The 16,889-nt window shown below is 32.7% G+C and overlaps 2 protein-coding genes across 5 annotated transcripts; one reads left to right on the top strand and one right to left on the bottom strand.

Annotated features, from left to right (window-relative positions):
* The first annotated feature begins 2,702 nt into the window (after window positions 1–2,702).
* LHCA2 (photosystem I light harvesting complex protein) lies at window positions 2,703–5,391 on the top strand. Its single transcript, XM_085733192.1, has 4 exons — window positions 2,703–2,833; window positions 3,197–3,417; window positions 3,996–4,510; window positions 5,176–5,391. Exons 1-4 carry the CDS (start codon window positions 2,781–2,783, stop codon window positions 5,191–5,193), a joined length of 807 nt encoding a protein of 268 aa, XP_085589318.1. The 5' UTR covers window positions 2,703–2,780; the 3' UTR covers window positions 5,194–5,391.
* Window positions 5,392–6,175: 784 nt separating this feature from the next.
* On the bottom strand, window positions 6,176–9,927 carry LOC146897384 (putative inactive purple acid phosphatase 29). 4 transcript variants are annotated; one of them, XM_085733188.1, is made up of 5 exons: window positions 9,507–9,927; window positions 8,447–8,841; window positions 7,479–7,944; window positions 6,734–6,849; window positions 6,176–6,492 (listed from the first exon to the last, which is right to left on the bottom strand). In XM_085733188.1, exons 1-4 carry the CDS (start codon window positions 9,832–9,834, stop codon window positions 6,767–6,769), a joined length of 1,272 nt encoding a protein of 423 aa, XP_085589314.1. In that variant the 5' UTR covers window positions 9,835–9,927; the 3' UTR covers window positions 6,176–6,492; window positions 6,734–6,766. The 4 variants fall into 4 exon arrangements, with proteins under 4 accessions (XP_085589314.1, XP_085589315.1, XP_085589316.1 ...); XM_085733189.1 differs by having other exon boundaries at window positions 6,734–6,843; XM_085733190.1 differs by having other exon boundaries at window positions 6,734–6,828.
* Window positions 9,928–16,889: the final 6,962 nt, after the last annotated feature.

The following is a 16,889-nucleotide window of genomic DNA, read 5'->3' as shown; positions in this document are numbered from 1 at the left end:
AAAAACTAAAAATCAAAACCCAACCAAACTTGCCCTTAGTTTCTTAATTTTTGAGCCCACTCAAAAGATTGGAGAATAAATTGTTATATATTTTATTGAATTTGAGGATAAATTAGCAACTACACATGTACATAAAGACACCTATGTTTATTTGGGTACCTCCAAAGAGTTCTTCATGCAATATATAGGTGACGTGTAGCTTAGCGCATTATAAATGATCGTAGACCCTTGACGTGTGGTCTACTTTCTTCCCATCTCAACACACAATCAACCAACATGCTACATTACATGTACTAACAACAATAAGACTTGTAAGATAAGATGCTACAAGTGTTTTGAGGAAGGAGAGAAATAGCAAGGGAGAGCACTCTCTCATCTATACATGTTTTTTTTATTCTTCATTAGATTAAAATCCTCCAACATCGAAAACTATAAAAAAAAATAAAAAAAAAATAGAGAAGAGTAATGCTAGCAACACTCTCTTTTAACACTCTCTCTAATACTCACTCTTTTATTGGTTTAAATTACTGTATGTATATATTTTGAAAATTGAATCTTACAAAGTGGTAGGACATACATTAATTTCATAGAATTATTTCTTAATTATTTATCTCTTTATAATTTTCTCCTGACAAATATTACTCATAATAAAATATTTCTCATCTTCTTCAAGATTGTCTCAAACAAGCTTAGGGGATTCCTCTTTCAAAGTCGCCCTTTTACTTTCCTCCTAACTCTCAAACAAAATTTAAAGGAAAAAAAAAATACAATAGTGAACTTTATCTTTCCCTTTTTTATATAAATAAAATTTATGATATATATGCTTATTTGTAGGGGTGTTCGTGGTCCGGTTTATATCGGTTTTGAGGCAAAAATCCAATCCAAAGATAAAATTAAATGTTGTTCGGTTCGGTTTTGGAAGATTAATTTAAAAAAAACCGATCCAATCCGATCCAAATTAATGCGGTTTAGTTCTGATCGGTTTTTGGATATCCAAATTACAAATTGTAACTTTTTATTAATAATCATCTTATAAAAATACGATAAAATAATAGGTTCGATACAAAATATAACATATGATTTATAAAAAATTAATAGTACGAAATAACAATGATTGATTATCTTTGAAACATACGAAATAGAAACAAAATTGATTAAATTAAACTCATATGTAGTATTAAAATAATTAAAAAGAACAAAAATAATAGCTTAATATAATATATTATACTTATAAAAATGGAAATATGTATTAAAATATTTGTATGCTGTTCGGTTCGGTTTGAGTCAGTTTTAAAAAATCAATCCAAAATCTGATCCAATCCGAGCGGTTTTTGCAAAATGTCATCTAAACACATCCAATAATATTCGGTTTTGTACGGTTTTCGATTTTTTTGGATTGATTTACGGTTTTAATTTGGATCGGTTTTGATTTGAACACCCCTACTTATTTGAACTTGATTAATCTAAAATCTAATGAACCAAATCTAGAAAGTTTTTAATCAATCTTTTCCGAAAGATAGAGGAATAAAAGAACATATTTTCATATAGACGGAGGGTCAAAATAGTACATTTGTCTAAAGATAGATGACAAAATTGTTATTTTTTTTTGACACAAATAAATTCATTCATTCAAATTGATAAGGTACATCGATACAATACAAATCCAAAATCGCTAAAAACAAAAAGGATGAATATGAGAATAAACTCACAACATCCATGTTAATAGCATAAAACGGCAAAGTACCTATGCATACAAATATGACTATATTAATGTCTCCGGATCTGCAACGTTGACGACGCAAAAGTCATTGATCGGATCTGCACTTGTTCAAAACTAATCTTTCAACCTGAATCAATTAAACACCGTACTAAGACGGGAAATCAAAAACACACCGCACAAAGACGGGAAACCAAAACAAACAGAGTCTTGCAAAGACGACGAAATCACAAAAACAAACGAAAGAAAACTGAAAATATGTGGAAATCACTTATTTAATTAGGATAGAGGGAAAAACAACCCGGAGGAGGGGGTGATTTTGGGTCAAAATTGACCCTAAATCACCCCTCTTCGATAGACAAAAAAAAAGGGCCGACGGCTAGGGTTTGAGAAGGAGAGAAGAGTGAGAATGGGACAATGATAGAATTAATACAACACCATTTGTTCAGTTTAATTATTCCCTTGTTGCTTGCTGGTCACAGTGTTATTTTTTTTAATAGGGGCGAAATTGCAACCAGGGGACAAAAATACATTTAAGCCTTTTAATAATTAATTGTTAGATTAATATTTTTTCACTTCACTCTAATTTCAACTCAAGAATTTCAACTTCTTTAATCCTTATCTTAAATCACACACTATCCCAAACCCATTGTTTAGGTATGTTAGAGAGTTCCCTCAAACAAAAAAGGTATGTTAGAGAGAATTTACATCCAGCTATGATTTCCCACAACTTGGTTCATTCCATTTTTACCTTACCTAACATAAGAATCTCTCCTTTTGTGGTGCCAATGAGAGTGCCAATGCATGCCACAGATACTTGTTCTAACAAATGTGAACCACAAGATTCAGATTTTTCAATGGAAACCTATCCAATTAGATTCTTCATGCCACATGGCAACACATTATCTAATATCAAATTCACACTCCTATCCATTAGGATAAGAAACATTGCATACATTAACAAAATCATCATATTTTCTTTCATATTCACCAACCAATCATTCTCATAACCAAAACTCACTAAACTTATTCACTTTTATCCCTTGAGGGCAAGAGCAGTATCATGGCTTCTGCTTGTGCTTCTTCTGCCATTGCAGCTGTTGCCATCTCTCCAAGGCAAGTCTCTCTAAACACTAATTACTTGCACATGTTATTACACACTACTAAAAATTTAGTGATCAAAATATTTCAGTGTCTGACTCTAGTGATAGGTTTATCAACTGATTTTTAAATCGATCTCTAAGTCGATTATTAAATGACTTTGTGATCGACTTAGAGATCCATTTAAAAATATTTGTCAAACCCCTAGTTAAATTGGTCACTATATCACATATCACAGTTTTTTGCAGTGACATATGTAGCAACAATGTGAACATTATATGAAACATTGCATGCATTAACAATTCATTGAAATTCAAGCTTGTAGTAATACTAAACTAAGTATAAAAAATATATATGTATATGTGATATTGCATGCAGTTCTCAGAAGAATGGATCACCCATGGGAACCTCAAAAGCTTTTCTTGGAAGGAAATTGAAGGTGAACAGCAACACTGCAACACCAGTTAGAGTGAGATCTACCACAACAGTGTGTGCAGCAGCTGAGCCTGATAGACCTTTGTGGTTCCCAGGAAGCACCCCTCCTCCATGGCTAGATGGCAGTCTCCCAGGAGATTTTGGATTTGATCCTCTTGGACTTTGTAAGCTTAATCAGAACACAATTTTTTTGTTACTGAATCGGATTGATTGCAATAGTAAAATAAAATCTACCATGCAGTTGTTGCACTTACATAGTCTGACTTGTCCGATCTTGATTAGACGGTTCATGTTGTGCAACTGTGTCAACTTTGGCCTTTTACTACCGTAGAAAATCCAAATTCGAATATTTGATCAAGTAGTACACATTACTAACTCCGTCCCTAAATATAAATCCTCTTGAGTTTTTTCATTGCTCCTTTTTATAAGATTATTTTCTAAATTTTAACTGTATCAGTTATTTTTTACATACATACTCGTACCATAATTAGTATATGCTACATCTTTTTATGCAACATGTAATAAATACTAAGATGGAAACATAAACCAATTTTCTCTTCTAAGGAGTAATCTTGTAAATCAATAACAACTGTTAATAAGTTTAATATTACTACCAACTTTCTTAATTTTTCTTGATTTTGTCAACATGGTCATGTATTTAGAGACAACGGTGGTCTTATTTTCCTTGTTGGGAATACAACTGACCATAATATTCATCAAAGTGTTGGTTGTGATTCAACAGCATCTGACCCAGAGAGTCTGAAATGGAATGTTCAAGCAGAGCTTGTGCACTGCAGATGGGCAATGTTGGGAGCAGCAGGAATTTTCATCCCAGAATTCCTAACAAAGATTGGTATCTTGAACACACCTTCATGGTACACTGCTGGAGAGCAAGAGTATTTCACAGACACCACCACACTCTTCATAGTTGAGCTCATTTTCATCGGTTGGGCCGAGGGTAGAAGATGGGCCGACATCCTCAATCCAGGTTGTGTCAACACTGACCCTATCTTTCCCAACAACAAGCTCACAGGAACTGATGTAGGGTACCCTGGTGGACTTTGGTTTGATCCACTTGGTTGGGGAAGTGGTTCTCCTCAGAAGCTTAAGGAGTTGAGAACAAAGGAAATTAAGAATGGGAGATTGGCTATGTTGGCTGTGATGGGAGCTTGGTTCCAGCACATTTACACCGGCACTGGTCCTATTGATAACCTCTTTGCTCACCTTGCTGATCCTGGTCATGCTACTATTTTCGCTGTAAGTTCCATCAATACCTCCTAGTTTAGATTGCATATTGTTCGTGGTTTGATTTAGGAAGAAAACCAAACTGAACCATTCCAACAGTTTGGTAAAACTGAACTAAACTGCTAACCAAACTACTATAATGGTTTGGTTCACCAGTTATGTGGTTATGAACCGAACCTGAACTACCTCAATAGAAAACCAAACTGTACTTTTTCAAACCAAACTGATTCTTTGTGAACCGACCTGTACTAAATTACTATTATTAACTTTAACCAAAAAGAACCGAATTGTGACGGACAGTTCATGAACTGAATCAAGCTAAACCGAACTGGTTCTGTTTGTAAACTGTAAGTCACAGTTTGATTTTTTCAAGGTGTCTTAAAGGTTTGGTTCAGTTTTTGTTTGTTTTCTTAAACAGTCCTGACTGGAACCAAGTGTTTGATGCATTTTAATTAAGATAAAATCGTTTGAGTAATACTCGAGTTTGATTCCACGCTAAAACAGTCCTTCATCAGACTTTCATTATCTTTTGACTGAACTCTAGACTTTACTACAAAGACAAAAGAAACCCTATAGTTTATTCTTCTTCTAACTTAGTTTTATAACTTTGAATATATAAAATATTATTATTATTTTAGAATTGTTTGAGCTGATTTTATCTATTACTGCTACAACAGGCTTTCACTCCCAAGTGACAAGGAAAAGGAAGGACAACTATGAGATTGTAAGCCTTGGAGAAACAATGGTGAATATGTTTTACTAAGTAGTATAAGGCTTACTTGTTTTTCTTAGGGAGGAGTGTTTATGTTAGTAAAAGGTTGTAAAATGGCTACCTTCTACTTCTATGTGATGCACAGGTTGATGGTTCATGTATAAATACCTATTTAAGTTTAGATGGCTTGAATGTAAATCCAGGAAGTAACTAGTTACGTTTTTGCATGGATGATTTAAAGGACTGAAATAACATCTAATGGTAACTGATATAGGGAATAATAGATCTATTCATAACCTGCTAAATCTTCATTTAAAAAGATATTCATCTCATAACTTTAAGGACACAGATAAAATATGTGAAAATTAAGCATGTGATTGCATGACAATAAACATAAGGTAACATAACATAGATGCATCTGCCTCCTACGTTCAGCAATAGATACATAAGGATGAATTTTTAGGATAACTAAAATGACAAGAATCTGTTAAGCATGGTGTAACCCAATTGACAATTAGTCGAGGTCCTTAAATATGTGGTCGCGTGTTCAATCTTTTAGCGATGTGATGTGTTTAAAACAATGCGTGTTAAAACATATCAATTCTTAAAATGAATCGATGTGATGTGTTTAAAACAATGTGTGTTAAAACATATCAATTCTTAAAATGAATCTCAATTACTTCGTGAAATTAGTCTACACGACTATGTGGAAAAATCTAGATTTACTGACAAAAAAGAACAAGAATCCTTTTGCAGTCTTATGTTTCTTTCGTTATTATTGGAGTTCCCCTTGAATTAATTTAACTTGATTATACCCTTGGTTTCTGTAAGGCCAAATTTTTTTTTTTCTGATTTAAAATCAGCTATAAATAATAAATGTTGACTTGCATTCAGAAATTGTGAAGGCAACTATGCTGGGAGTTCATAATCATCAGGCAGCAAAATATTCATGCAAGTTGAAATTCTTTTTGGTTCTAAGGCAATACATATAAACTTCAAATTAATGAAATCATCTTATAAGTAGGTATGGAGTATGCAAATTCATATGCATGTAATCTCACACCTCATTAATGAACTGCATTCCTTCTTTGTAATTTTCAGCCTTCTATTGCAGTATCAAATTACATGATATGTATATCAGAGTTTCCAACTTCCATGAATAAAAATTTGTATAGAAACTCATTACAAATTCCAAAATAAGTAATCATATGGATACACCAACACTTGCCTGCATCTCTTTCAAATTCTTAATTTCCACCAATTTGTTTTTTGCCTCTGCTTCCTGTAATGAAAACCAAATTAGACCATTAATCCAGGGACAACATAAGATTAAAAAGATCATGCCATAACACTTAAAAAAACAATCATGTAACATATATGTCACTAATGCCTTCAATAAATAATACAAATCAAAATGGAGATCAGACCCATTGTTTGTGTATTATGTGCAAGTTTCTTCAGAATATAAAACTTCCATGGAAGGTTTTCTCAGAATATATAGTGATTGTTCGTTCTTATCCTACCTTGAAAGAACCTTCCCTTGCAATTCATGAACTTCATTTTACAGACCACATTTGTGATTTTGAACTTGCAAATTGATGATTCAGCTCTTCGCTTCCTGTTTTAACACCATCTGAGCCTTCAAATAAAGCATTTCAGAATCTAAAGAAACCAGAGCATCTCTTCTTACATTCATCTTGTTCCATTTATGGTTTACTCAACTATTGTAACACCCTTTTAAACTCAGATAATACTTTTAATATTTCTTTCTAATTTCCTTGAAAGTGTCGAGTTGAGCAACATTTTTCCGTATCTACTCATTCTCTTGTCTTGAGTTTAAATCATTATGATTTTCATCTGTGATATTGGTCAGCAACACCCCAAATATAGTTTAAAGTTCACTGCGTACATTATTTCTTCCCCTAACTGTTATTTCCATGTCGTATTTTGTTTAGAAGTTAATTACTACGCACAGATAATGTAAACAAGTTTTACAGATAATCAAATCATATCTCACAGTGTGGATATTTGTTATGGTATTTTAGGAAATAATATCATCACATATGACACCGCTATGATATATGATTGGACTCATGTGTAAAACTTTTTTACACAGTCCATGCATAGTTGCTTAAGTATTTTGTTTATGTCCAACAGGAATTTCCTATAGATAATTATAAATTTTTTTTTTTGAGGGAAGATTTCAATATGTAGCATAATTTAATAACATGCAAAAGAGTATACACCAAGCATTACATGATATCTTACCGGGAGTGCTCTTGCTCCATAGGACCTCACCATCAATTCCAGTAAGATGCTGATCATCGAGGCGCTTCCATGATTTAATTGATTTGACAGCTCCCCAGCTTCCTTTATCTGTCTTCTCCAAGCTAGCTACCACCACTCTTGCCCTCCGAGACCATCCAGCCTTTCCATAAGCATGGTATCCGAACCCTCCAGCATAACAAAGTTGTATATCCATTAGCTTGCCGCAGAAGTCATTGAGGTGATCGTGGCCAACGAAAACGGCCTTCACGTCTCCTGCTCCAACCAAGGTTGTGAAGAAACCAGAGTTCACCGAAGCAGAACTAATGCCATCACCGCCATCCGTTTCCATTTTCACACCTGTCATGTTTGATGAATCAAAACTTGTATATTCCGGCAAGGGGATGTGAAAGTATGCAAGACCAGGAGCAGCTTCTTTCTGAGGTGCTGGTCCTTTTATGTATGCTTTCTGCAGAATAAATAGAGTTAAGTGCTCAACATTAATTTTAATATATAACAATGGAAAAACAGAAAATACGCCACATGTTGAATTAAATTAGGGTCTGTTTGAATTGACTTATTTGAGCTTATATGCTGACATAAGCACTTATTTGTGAGACTGTTTAAGAGAGTTTGTAGCTACAACTTATAACATGTCCATAAGCTATTTGCAGCTTATTTTCATAAGATCTCAAAAATAGCGTATGAAAACAGCTTATAGCTTATAATTATATGAACAGTTTGACTTTTTTATGTTTTGCTAAATAACTTATACATAAGCACTTATATGATAAGCGCTTACTTAAGTTGTTTATTCAAACAGACCCTAAGGAACTAAAGAAAATTTCAATGGTAAGCAGATACTAAACAATAAAGAGAAACTAGATAATTTGGTTTAAGCTAGTCTTTGGACTCAAATGTATTGTAAGTAAAATATAGTTAGATAAGATAATTAACAGATGAGATAGTACCCGAAGCTTCGCAGACGTTCGCTCGAACCAAAGTTGCTGTGAGGGCTTGATCCAATCATAACCAGGAATCGACGGAACTTTGGAATAATCTCCACTATCAAGAAAGTATAGATTGAGAACTGATTTATTTTCAAAAGCAGTACCTTGAACACCACCAATCTCCAAGTTATTGTTCCCAAAACCATCAATGATGTGTACTTCTGGAGGATTGACTTTAGATAAAGAGTTTTTCATTCCAACAATATATTTCATCACACCTTCCCGAGAGAGTGACCCTTCTTGGTCATGGTTCCCTAAAACAGCCACCCAAGGAATGTTTGATTCAATTGCAGGAGCAAATGCAAGGTCCATCGATTTAGCCGAATCCGAGGAATCATAGCCATAGATATTATCTCCTTTCATACCAGAAAACAAATTTGCATAACAGGTTATCTTATATGAACAACAATCCAATAAACTGGTAATGATAACTTGTATAGATGTGCAAAAGATGATTATATAATTCATAAGTTCCACAACAATATAGTGCCAACATCAATTCTATCCATTTCCATCCATTTACAATTAACTAGTAGAATATCATCATGCTACTCCCTCCATTTTTAAATGATTATTGTAGGTTTTTTTCACACATATAAGAAAAACAATAAAGTGAATGAATCAGTGAGTTAGAATATCAACTAGTAAAAGTAGAATAAAAGAAATGAAATCACAGGACAATGAGACACAATCTGTTTACGCAATTCGGCCAATTATGTCTACCTATGCAACTACAGAACAACTATAGTTCCCTATAATACTTGAGTGAATTAGGATTTCAGTGTTACAAGCCATATATATAGTACTACGATTCAGATTACAACAATTCTCCGCTAGCTCAACTCCTCGCCCCTTACCCCTCGCCTGTGTATATACATGAGCCATACTCAACACAGTGTAATAATTTTAGAAAATTATTTTATTAATTCATTGAAAATAAAAAGCAAAAGGTAAAAGAAAGAACAATTATAAAGAAAAGATAACTAGAAACCAAAAACTGAACAAGAGTAATTAATAATACCAGTGAAGACAATAAGATTAGGTTTCTCAGCAAGGATCATCCTATGAATGAAAGCAGTAGTATTGAGGTCAGTACAAGAAGCATTTTGAGAAGGAAGTACATCCAAACAGAGTGTGGTTTTTCCATTTGCATAGTGCATATCTGCCACCTGCAATATCTTGAATTCACCATTTTGATCAAACCTCAGCTTCTGATTCTCTTGTTGTTTTGCAGCCAAGGCACATGTAGTAGGAATTGACCAAAACCATGAAACCATAACCACCAAAATCATGAAATTCAGACCCATTTTTCTCTTGGTGTCAAAAACAAAACTTTTTCTCAAATTCATCACTGTTTTGATGATGATAGTGGTGAAAGAAGCAAAGTAAAGTGATTTTATTTATTGAGGAGAAAAAAACGACAGAACACGATTGCTTTGCTTAGTGAAACAAGAAACAAGAAACAAATCTCTTTATCTTGGACATGTCTTTGTCTTAGTTGATGATAAAGTTCAGAATAATTGGTGCAAAATTCAATGTGTTGTTAGTAACGCATGTGACAGCTAGACTTGACTGATGACAATGCATATAAGACATGATTTTGGTTTGTATGCTTTTTTTAAGAGATTGAGTTTGAGTCAAAACTTCATGCAGTCGGCTAGTTTAAGATCGGATTGTTCAGATTTTAACTTTTAATTTAAGATTTTTATTGTTTGATCTTGATCGGACGATTTAAAGGTAAGGATTGAACATGATTGCTGCATCTAAATCGACATCATCTAATCCAATTTCTATTTTAAGTATTTTTTTTTTTTTTTTTTATGCTTTGGTATACAAAAGTATCTTTTTTATATGCTTTGCATATTCATTTTCATCATTAACAATACATGACTTTTTCTGACAAAATAAAAATATATATAGTTTCCTTCAAAAAAAAATATATATAGTTTTTTTTTAGAACACTAAATAAATTTTGAATGCCTCTAACTCTTGTATATTGTACGACATATTAGGTCTAATTAAGCTCAATCCACTCAAGCTTTGTTTGGGAGTTTGGAGAGGAGGGGAAGGAAGGACTTTGGGGGGACAAAATTATAAGGGGAAATTGAGAAATCTTTCATATTTTTTGAAAGAGTATTTTTTTTAGAGAGTGATAAATTAATGTTTCTGATTAATATATTTTTAATTTTAGGGTTAAATAAGTTTTTTGTCCCTATAAATATAACAGATTTTGATTTTAGTTAAAATAAAACGAAGTGTTTTCATCCTCACAATTTTTTTTGTTTTGTTTTTGGTCCGTAACGAAAATAATTTTGACGTGTTTTTGACATTTTTTTTAACATAATATGAACATACAAAAATTGTACATAATAAACGGATATAACATGAACATATTTTGACTATAAAAGACTCATAATATTGACATTTATATTAACATAAATTAGCCATTAGGGACCAAAAACAAAATAAAAAAATTTGTGATGACAAAAACATTCTATTTTATTTTTTAGGGACTAAAATCAAAATTCGCTATATTTTTAAGGACGTAAAACTCATTTAACCCTTAATTGTATGAATATTATAAGAACATATATTAAATGTGAAGAATTCACATAAACCCTCCCAAACCCCCCAAAATTTTCCTCCAATACAATTTTTTAGTTCCCCAAATGAGTAGGGTTTTATATTTTGAAGAAAAATAAGACCTCCAAAACCATTCCTCCCAACGTCCTCTATTTTCCATTTACTCCTTCCTTTTTTCCCAAACCCTCCTTTTCCTTCCCCTCCAAACTCGCAAACAAACCCTAAGGAACACAAGTTATTACGGAACATGCTATGGATATACCCAGAAGGCACACTCGAACAAGTCTAAAAACACAATTAGGATTGTGTGATGATAATCATGCTATGATATGTCAACAAGTGTCTATTCCTCTCATCATCATCAGTTATGATATCGTAAAATAACATATAAAGTGATATAACTTTTAATAAAATGAGTAAATGACTTATATGGAGGTGATCCAAGAATTCACTTAGATCTGAGCTACTCATTTTTCACTAATACATGTGGGACGCTCCAATGAGAAATGATTGAGCGGCATTGATTTTCACTATACTCCCTCAACTGAAAAGTTCGATCATGAGAGGAGATCCGGCTATGACTTATATTAAATGTAGAGTAAATTTCCACCAACCTTCTTTGACGTCAAAATCTTAAAATTCTATTTATATTGACCGATTTATTGATGAATACGTACCATAATAGACAAAAGTGTCAAGTTGGTTTGATCATATTTAATACATCTTAGTAAATATTCACCTACGTATGTATCTATATTGCATAAAAAAATAAGTATGCATCTATGTTGCATAAAAAATAAGTATGCATCTATGTTTTGTGTCACTTGGATTTAAGTACAAGTATTATAAGACAATCAATCTCCATAGTAAAATCCCCCATAAGGTCGGAATTCATTATATATATAAAACCCCGATTGTCATGAGCGCCTACCCATTCATAGTTTTCTTAAAAAAAAGAAATAGCATTAGGATAGTATAGTGTGATCTGGTTTTTTTAAAAAAATCTGATTTAAAAACTGATCTCCATAGTAGTGTGTTGAGTAACCATGTCTCCGTGAGCTTAGATCAGTTGTCAAGGACAATGTATAATATATGTAAAGTCTGAGGTTCGAATCCGAACACCACACAAAAGAGTAACAAAAAAAATGATTTCAAAGTCCATGTCAAGCAAAAGAAACAAGAAATACAAATATGTAATCTTAATCTATATAAATGTTAAACAGTGTTGCAAGCAACCCTGATTAACCCTAATCCCGCCCACAAAAAAAATGATTTCAAAGTCCATGTCAAGCAAAAGAAACAAGAAATACAAATATGTAATCTTAATCTATATAAATGTTAAACAGTGTTGCAAGCAACCCTGATTAACCCTAATCCCGCCCTTTTTTTAGGGTTCTGAAAATTTAGGGTTCTGAAAAATATATGAAAAAAATCCCTCCAGAGATTCGAACCCATGCCATGTTGGATACTTCAAAGCATTTTAACCACCAAGCCACTTGCTGATTTTGTGATAGCATTTGGCTTCCACTACATGATATCCAATATTAAACTCCCTTTTCAAAAAACCAATTAATTCCTTTTCTTTTTTTCCAAACAATTTCGAACCCTTTTTTCTCCTTTCTCCTTCGCAATCTAAACCCAAAAGTCTGCGGGTTTTCAACCATTTCTTCCTCATTTTTCCTACGACATATGTCTTGAAAAATGAAAATGTAGGTGACCTTATAGGCTTATATGGTTGAATCACTTGATATGTTTCTCATACTAACTTTATACAGTAACTTTTTTCCTTTGATGTGTATTTTGAACTATTTAATTAGCTCATTGTTTAAATTTTGCTCATTGTTTAGATTTTGTATGACGAGTTGCAACTTCGGTGCATTTTATTCATTGTAGTCTTTATTGAAATGTTATACATAATATATTTAAACATGTCGACAACTAATAATATAGTAAACCTGATTCTTATATATGAAAATCGAAACAAACCCGTGCATCGCACGGGTTAGGGTCTAGTTAAGACAAAATTAATTGCATTTAAAAACTATACACTTACGTGTGGGGATGTTTTACAAATAGTTATTATTGGATTAAAAAGTCACCTTGACTCCGTGAGTTGTAACTTCTTTGTATATTAAGAGAGAAGAGAGAGATGAGAGAATTGAAAAGTTGCATATTTCATAATATAATTCTAGCTCTTGATTAAAAAAAAATATTTGTGTTCAATGATAAAATAAAGTTGCATTATGTTGCCCCCACTAGTATGTATTTTGATTTTGACAACCTATTTTTTACTAGCTTCTTAGTAGTTTATGTAGCTATGTTGCTTCTTAGTAGTCTTATAAATTTCTATAACTGTTGTGCCCGTGATATTACCAATCATGGTCCGTTATGAATAGTAAGCTAGACCACAATAATTAGAAAACTGCTCTTCTCCTATCACTTTTGCTCACTCTCAACTGAACTTCCAAAATTACATTCACGTAAGAGTTAAGTCACGCTGAAATACAACCTACGTGAATTAAGTCGCGTTGAAATCCAACGTGAGTTAAGTCACGTTGCGTATCTTTTTAAAGATCAGATAGCAACTCATTTTATCATTTCGCATCTAAAATCTCCAAAACCTCTCTCAAATCAACCAAATCTTTAATTTCTTCAAGTTCAAATCGAACAACACTCCAATAACAAGTAAGTTTTCATAAGCAAACACAATTATCATTTTATGTTCATATGTTATATTTTTCCTCTTAAATTAGATTTTTTTTTAGTTTTAGGGTTTGTTTAAATTTTGATATTTTTGGCAAGAAATGATACAATGTGTACATGTAAATGACTTATTTTTTTTTTGAAAGAACATGTAAATGACTTATATTGCTTAATTGTTTCGATGTTTGCATGTTTATGTTGTAGTTTTGAGTTTTAGGGTTTATGTATAATTTTCACTTCAAGTGTTTGATGAAATGTTTAATAAGTTCATTGATTGTTTAATTTCTTATAGTGTAGATCTGAATCAATGAACAATTTGTTCAACGCTCAAGTACGCTTCAATGGTGGAAACCCTCATTTATTCAAGGTTCGGGTCGTTGTCACGCTAAAGGATCTGAAAGATCAACTGAATGAAATCAACCAATGACTCAATCCTGGAGACACAAGGAGGGTGGAAGACGTTTAGTATGGACGTCCCAGTTTATTTCAGTCCGATAAGATAATGATCACAGATGATGGCTGCATGAGGAGCATGTTCTTTGTATATCGTCAGCACTGCATGTTCTCGAGGACTGAGATGGATGCTACGTTGTTGAGATCGCCTGAAGATATAAGAGTTTGATTTTGCCACAAGATTATGTTTAGGTAGCATCATTATTATGTAATGTCTTTATTTTGTTGGAATTTAAGTTCAATTCTTATTAGTTTGCTGAAGATGTTGGTATTGAAGTGTCTTATACATAGCGTAAAGGTTTGCAAGTCTCTTTCAAAACTCACAAAATGAAAAGAACACAATATGTATTCTGCCAAATCAACTATATAGGTTTTCACATCGAATTCCTTCGTATAGGATGAGTGTCACAAAAGGGAATGCACTTCTAAGATGTTGTTTTGAGCTTGATCATTCTCTTATGTCAATTGAAACTTGTTAGTTGGCAGGGCAGTATGATTAAGTTTAAAAGAATATATTGGCCTGCATTCCTTTCCGTGATGACTCATCCTATATGAAGGGGTTCGATGTGAAAACCTATATAGTTGATTTTGTAGAATACACGTGTTGTGTTCTCTTCATTCTTTTGAATTTTGAAAAAGACTTGCAAATTTTTAAACTAGGTATAAGACACTTCAATGCCAACATTTTTGGAAAACTTTCAAGAATTTAATTTAAATCCAACATCATGATGATACCATATATTTAAGAATAATGTAATGTAACGTAGATGAAATTAAAACTAAATAAAATTATGTGTTTTTTTGATTGATTTCGTGTACTTGGGCAACATTATTCAAATTTATTCATTATTTGAATTTAATCAACATGCAACTTTATTCAAATTTATTCAATACCAAAATGTACCAAAATGCGCAGCATATCCAAAAACATAAAAAAAAATCAAAACAATTAGACATTACAAGCCATTACATTTAATCATCTCTCTCGTCATATAAGTCAATTGGGTTGTCTTCGACAGTTCCTGGGGCACTTGCTTATGGTTAAGGACCAAAATAACAAGTCATTCCGCTCCTCCTCAACCTGGACTGATTGAATACCGGCACCTTCGAATTGCTTTTTTTTTTTTACGGAACCATCACATTTGATTATGTGCCATGTCACTGACGATTTTGCTTTCTTCTTCTCACCCTCCTTTTTCAATTGAACATCACCCTGATTTTGAGACATGCTACACAATGCAAACATCAATGGTCAAACCTACTCTAATCCTAAAAATTCTACCACAATTTTACAATTCCTAACAATTTCAAACATCTAACAATTTCTAGCAATCTCTAACAATTTCTACCACAATTCGATCAGTTCTACTCTAATCAACATCTAACAATTCAATCAAATCATTCAAATCTAACATCATAAAATCATAAATCAAAAAAAACCTAGATATGTGACAATTTATCCAAAAAAATCTAACAATTCAATAAAAAAAGAAGCCAATGTAATAGGATAATAAACACTTACTTGATTTTGAGATTGTAATTAGCGTTGAATGGCTTACGCTTGGAGAAAACCACAACAATGGAGATCAAAACCGCAACAATGGAGATTTGAAAATTCATATGATGTTGTTCTGTTTTTATAACAGAACCTAACATAAGTTAACTCACGTTGAAATCAGCCATGTACCAAGCGTGACTTAAGTCACGCTGGTAAGACACCTATGTGAGTTAACTCATGCATGAGTATTTTAGGTAATTCGGTTGGGAGTGAGCTAAACTTGATGGGAGAAGAGCAATTTTCCAATAATTAATATAAATATTTCTTTACAAACAAAAGTTTAGGTGACTCGGGTTCCAAAGGCTCATCAATTCACACTCAATTAGCTTGTAGATCATGATAGTAGAGATAATTACAAATTATTCACTAGCCAAAAAATAAGATCAGGTGACCAAGAAATATATTTCTATCAAATAAATAAGATCGGTTGTATTCCCTTAATTTGGGTATTAAATATTATGCTGATCACCATTCATGGCAATTTATCTAGGCTGTAAAAAAAAAAATCTAGGCTGGGGATTTCACCATTCACTGGATATCAATATGCAACAATGTAAAAGTGTACAAATTGATGAGATCCATTTTACAATATGAGATCTTGATCTTCAATTATCATAGCTTTCATAACTAATTAAAGCTCCTCTGTTAAAAAAACCTCTTTATAGTTTCAAGGCTTTCCCTTGAACAGAAAGAAGCCTAACTAAAAGTACTTCTTGAAACATATCCACAACCAAATATACCACTTCCACATTACTTATCAAGCGTCAAGACACTCATGAATTCTATAATCTTAAACCGAAAAACATGAATTAAAGAAGATACTTGTGCTTTAAGAAAATTCTGGCATATAATTTATCATAACACCAATTGAAGCGAATACATAAAGATTTTGTACAAATATATCATGCCATTGCGAGCAACGTGTCTAGGCGCTAACACAGACACAAACATTATGCATGACACTGACACGTAGACAACTGTAATAATTTAAGGAAATAAAAGTGATTTATGTAATTATGTATGTCGGTGTCGGACACAAACAAGTGTTGAACAGTCGGACTCAAGTACAATCTAAAGTATCAGTGTGGCATACTAGGACACATACAA

This window comes from Medicago sativa, chromosome 8 (assembly GCF_051527215.1).
Source record: "Medicago sativa cultivar Bolivia chromosome 8, Bolivia_mono, whole genome shotgun sequence".
Taxonomy (NCBI): Eukaryota; Viridiplantae; Streptophyta; class Magnoliopsida; order Fabales; family Fabaceae; genus Medicago; species Medicago sativa.
Note: the sequence above shows the minus strand (reverse complement) of the source record. Positions and strands in the feature narration are given on the sequence as shown.

What these genes read in the sequence shown, in the direction of transcription:
- LHCA2 (XM_085733192.1), top strand. Translation starts at nt 2,781, where the DNA reads ATGGCTTCTGCTTGTGCTTCTTCTGCCATTGCAGCTGTTGCCATCTCT. An exon ending in GCTGTTGCCATCTCTCCAAG is followed by an intron (nt 2,834 to 3,196) that starts GCAAGTCTCTCT and finishes TATTGCATGCAG; the next exon opens with TTCTCAGAAGAATGGATCAC. An exon ending in ATTTGATCCTCTTGGACTTT is followed by an intron (nt 3,418 to 3,995) that starts GTAAGCTTAATC and finishes GTGATTCAACAG; the next exon opens with CATCTGACCCAGAGAGTCTG.
- LOC146897384 (XM_085733188.1), bottom strand. Translation starts at nt 9,834, where the DNA reads ATGAATTTGAGAAAAAGTTTTGTTTTTGACACCAAGAGAAAAATGGGT. An exon ending in GAACGTCTGCGAAGCTTCGG is followed by an intron (nt 7,945 to 8,446) that starts GTACTATCTCAT and finishes TTTATTCTGCAG; the next exon opens with AAAGCATACATAAAAGGACC. An exon ending in ATGGAGCAAGAGCACTCCCG is followed by an intron (nt 6,850 to 7,478) that starts GTAAGATATCAT and finishes CTTTATTTGAAG; the next exon opens with GCTCAGATGGTGTTAAAACA.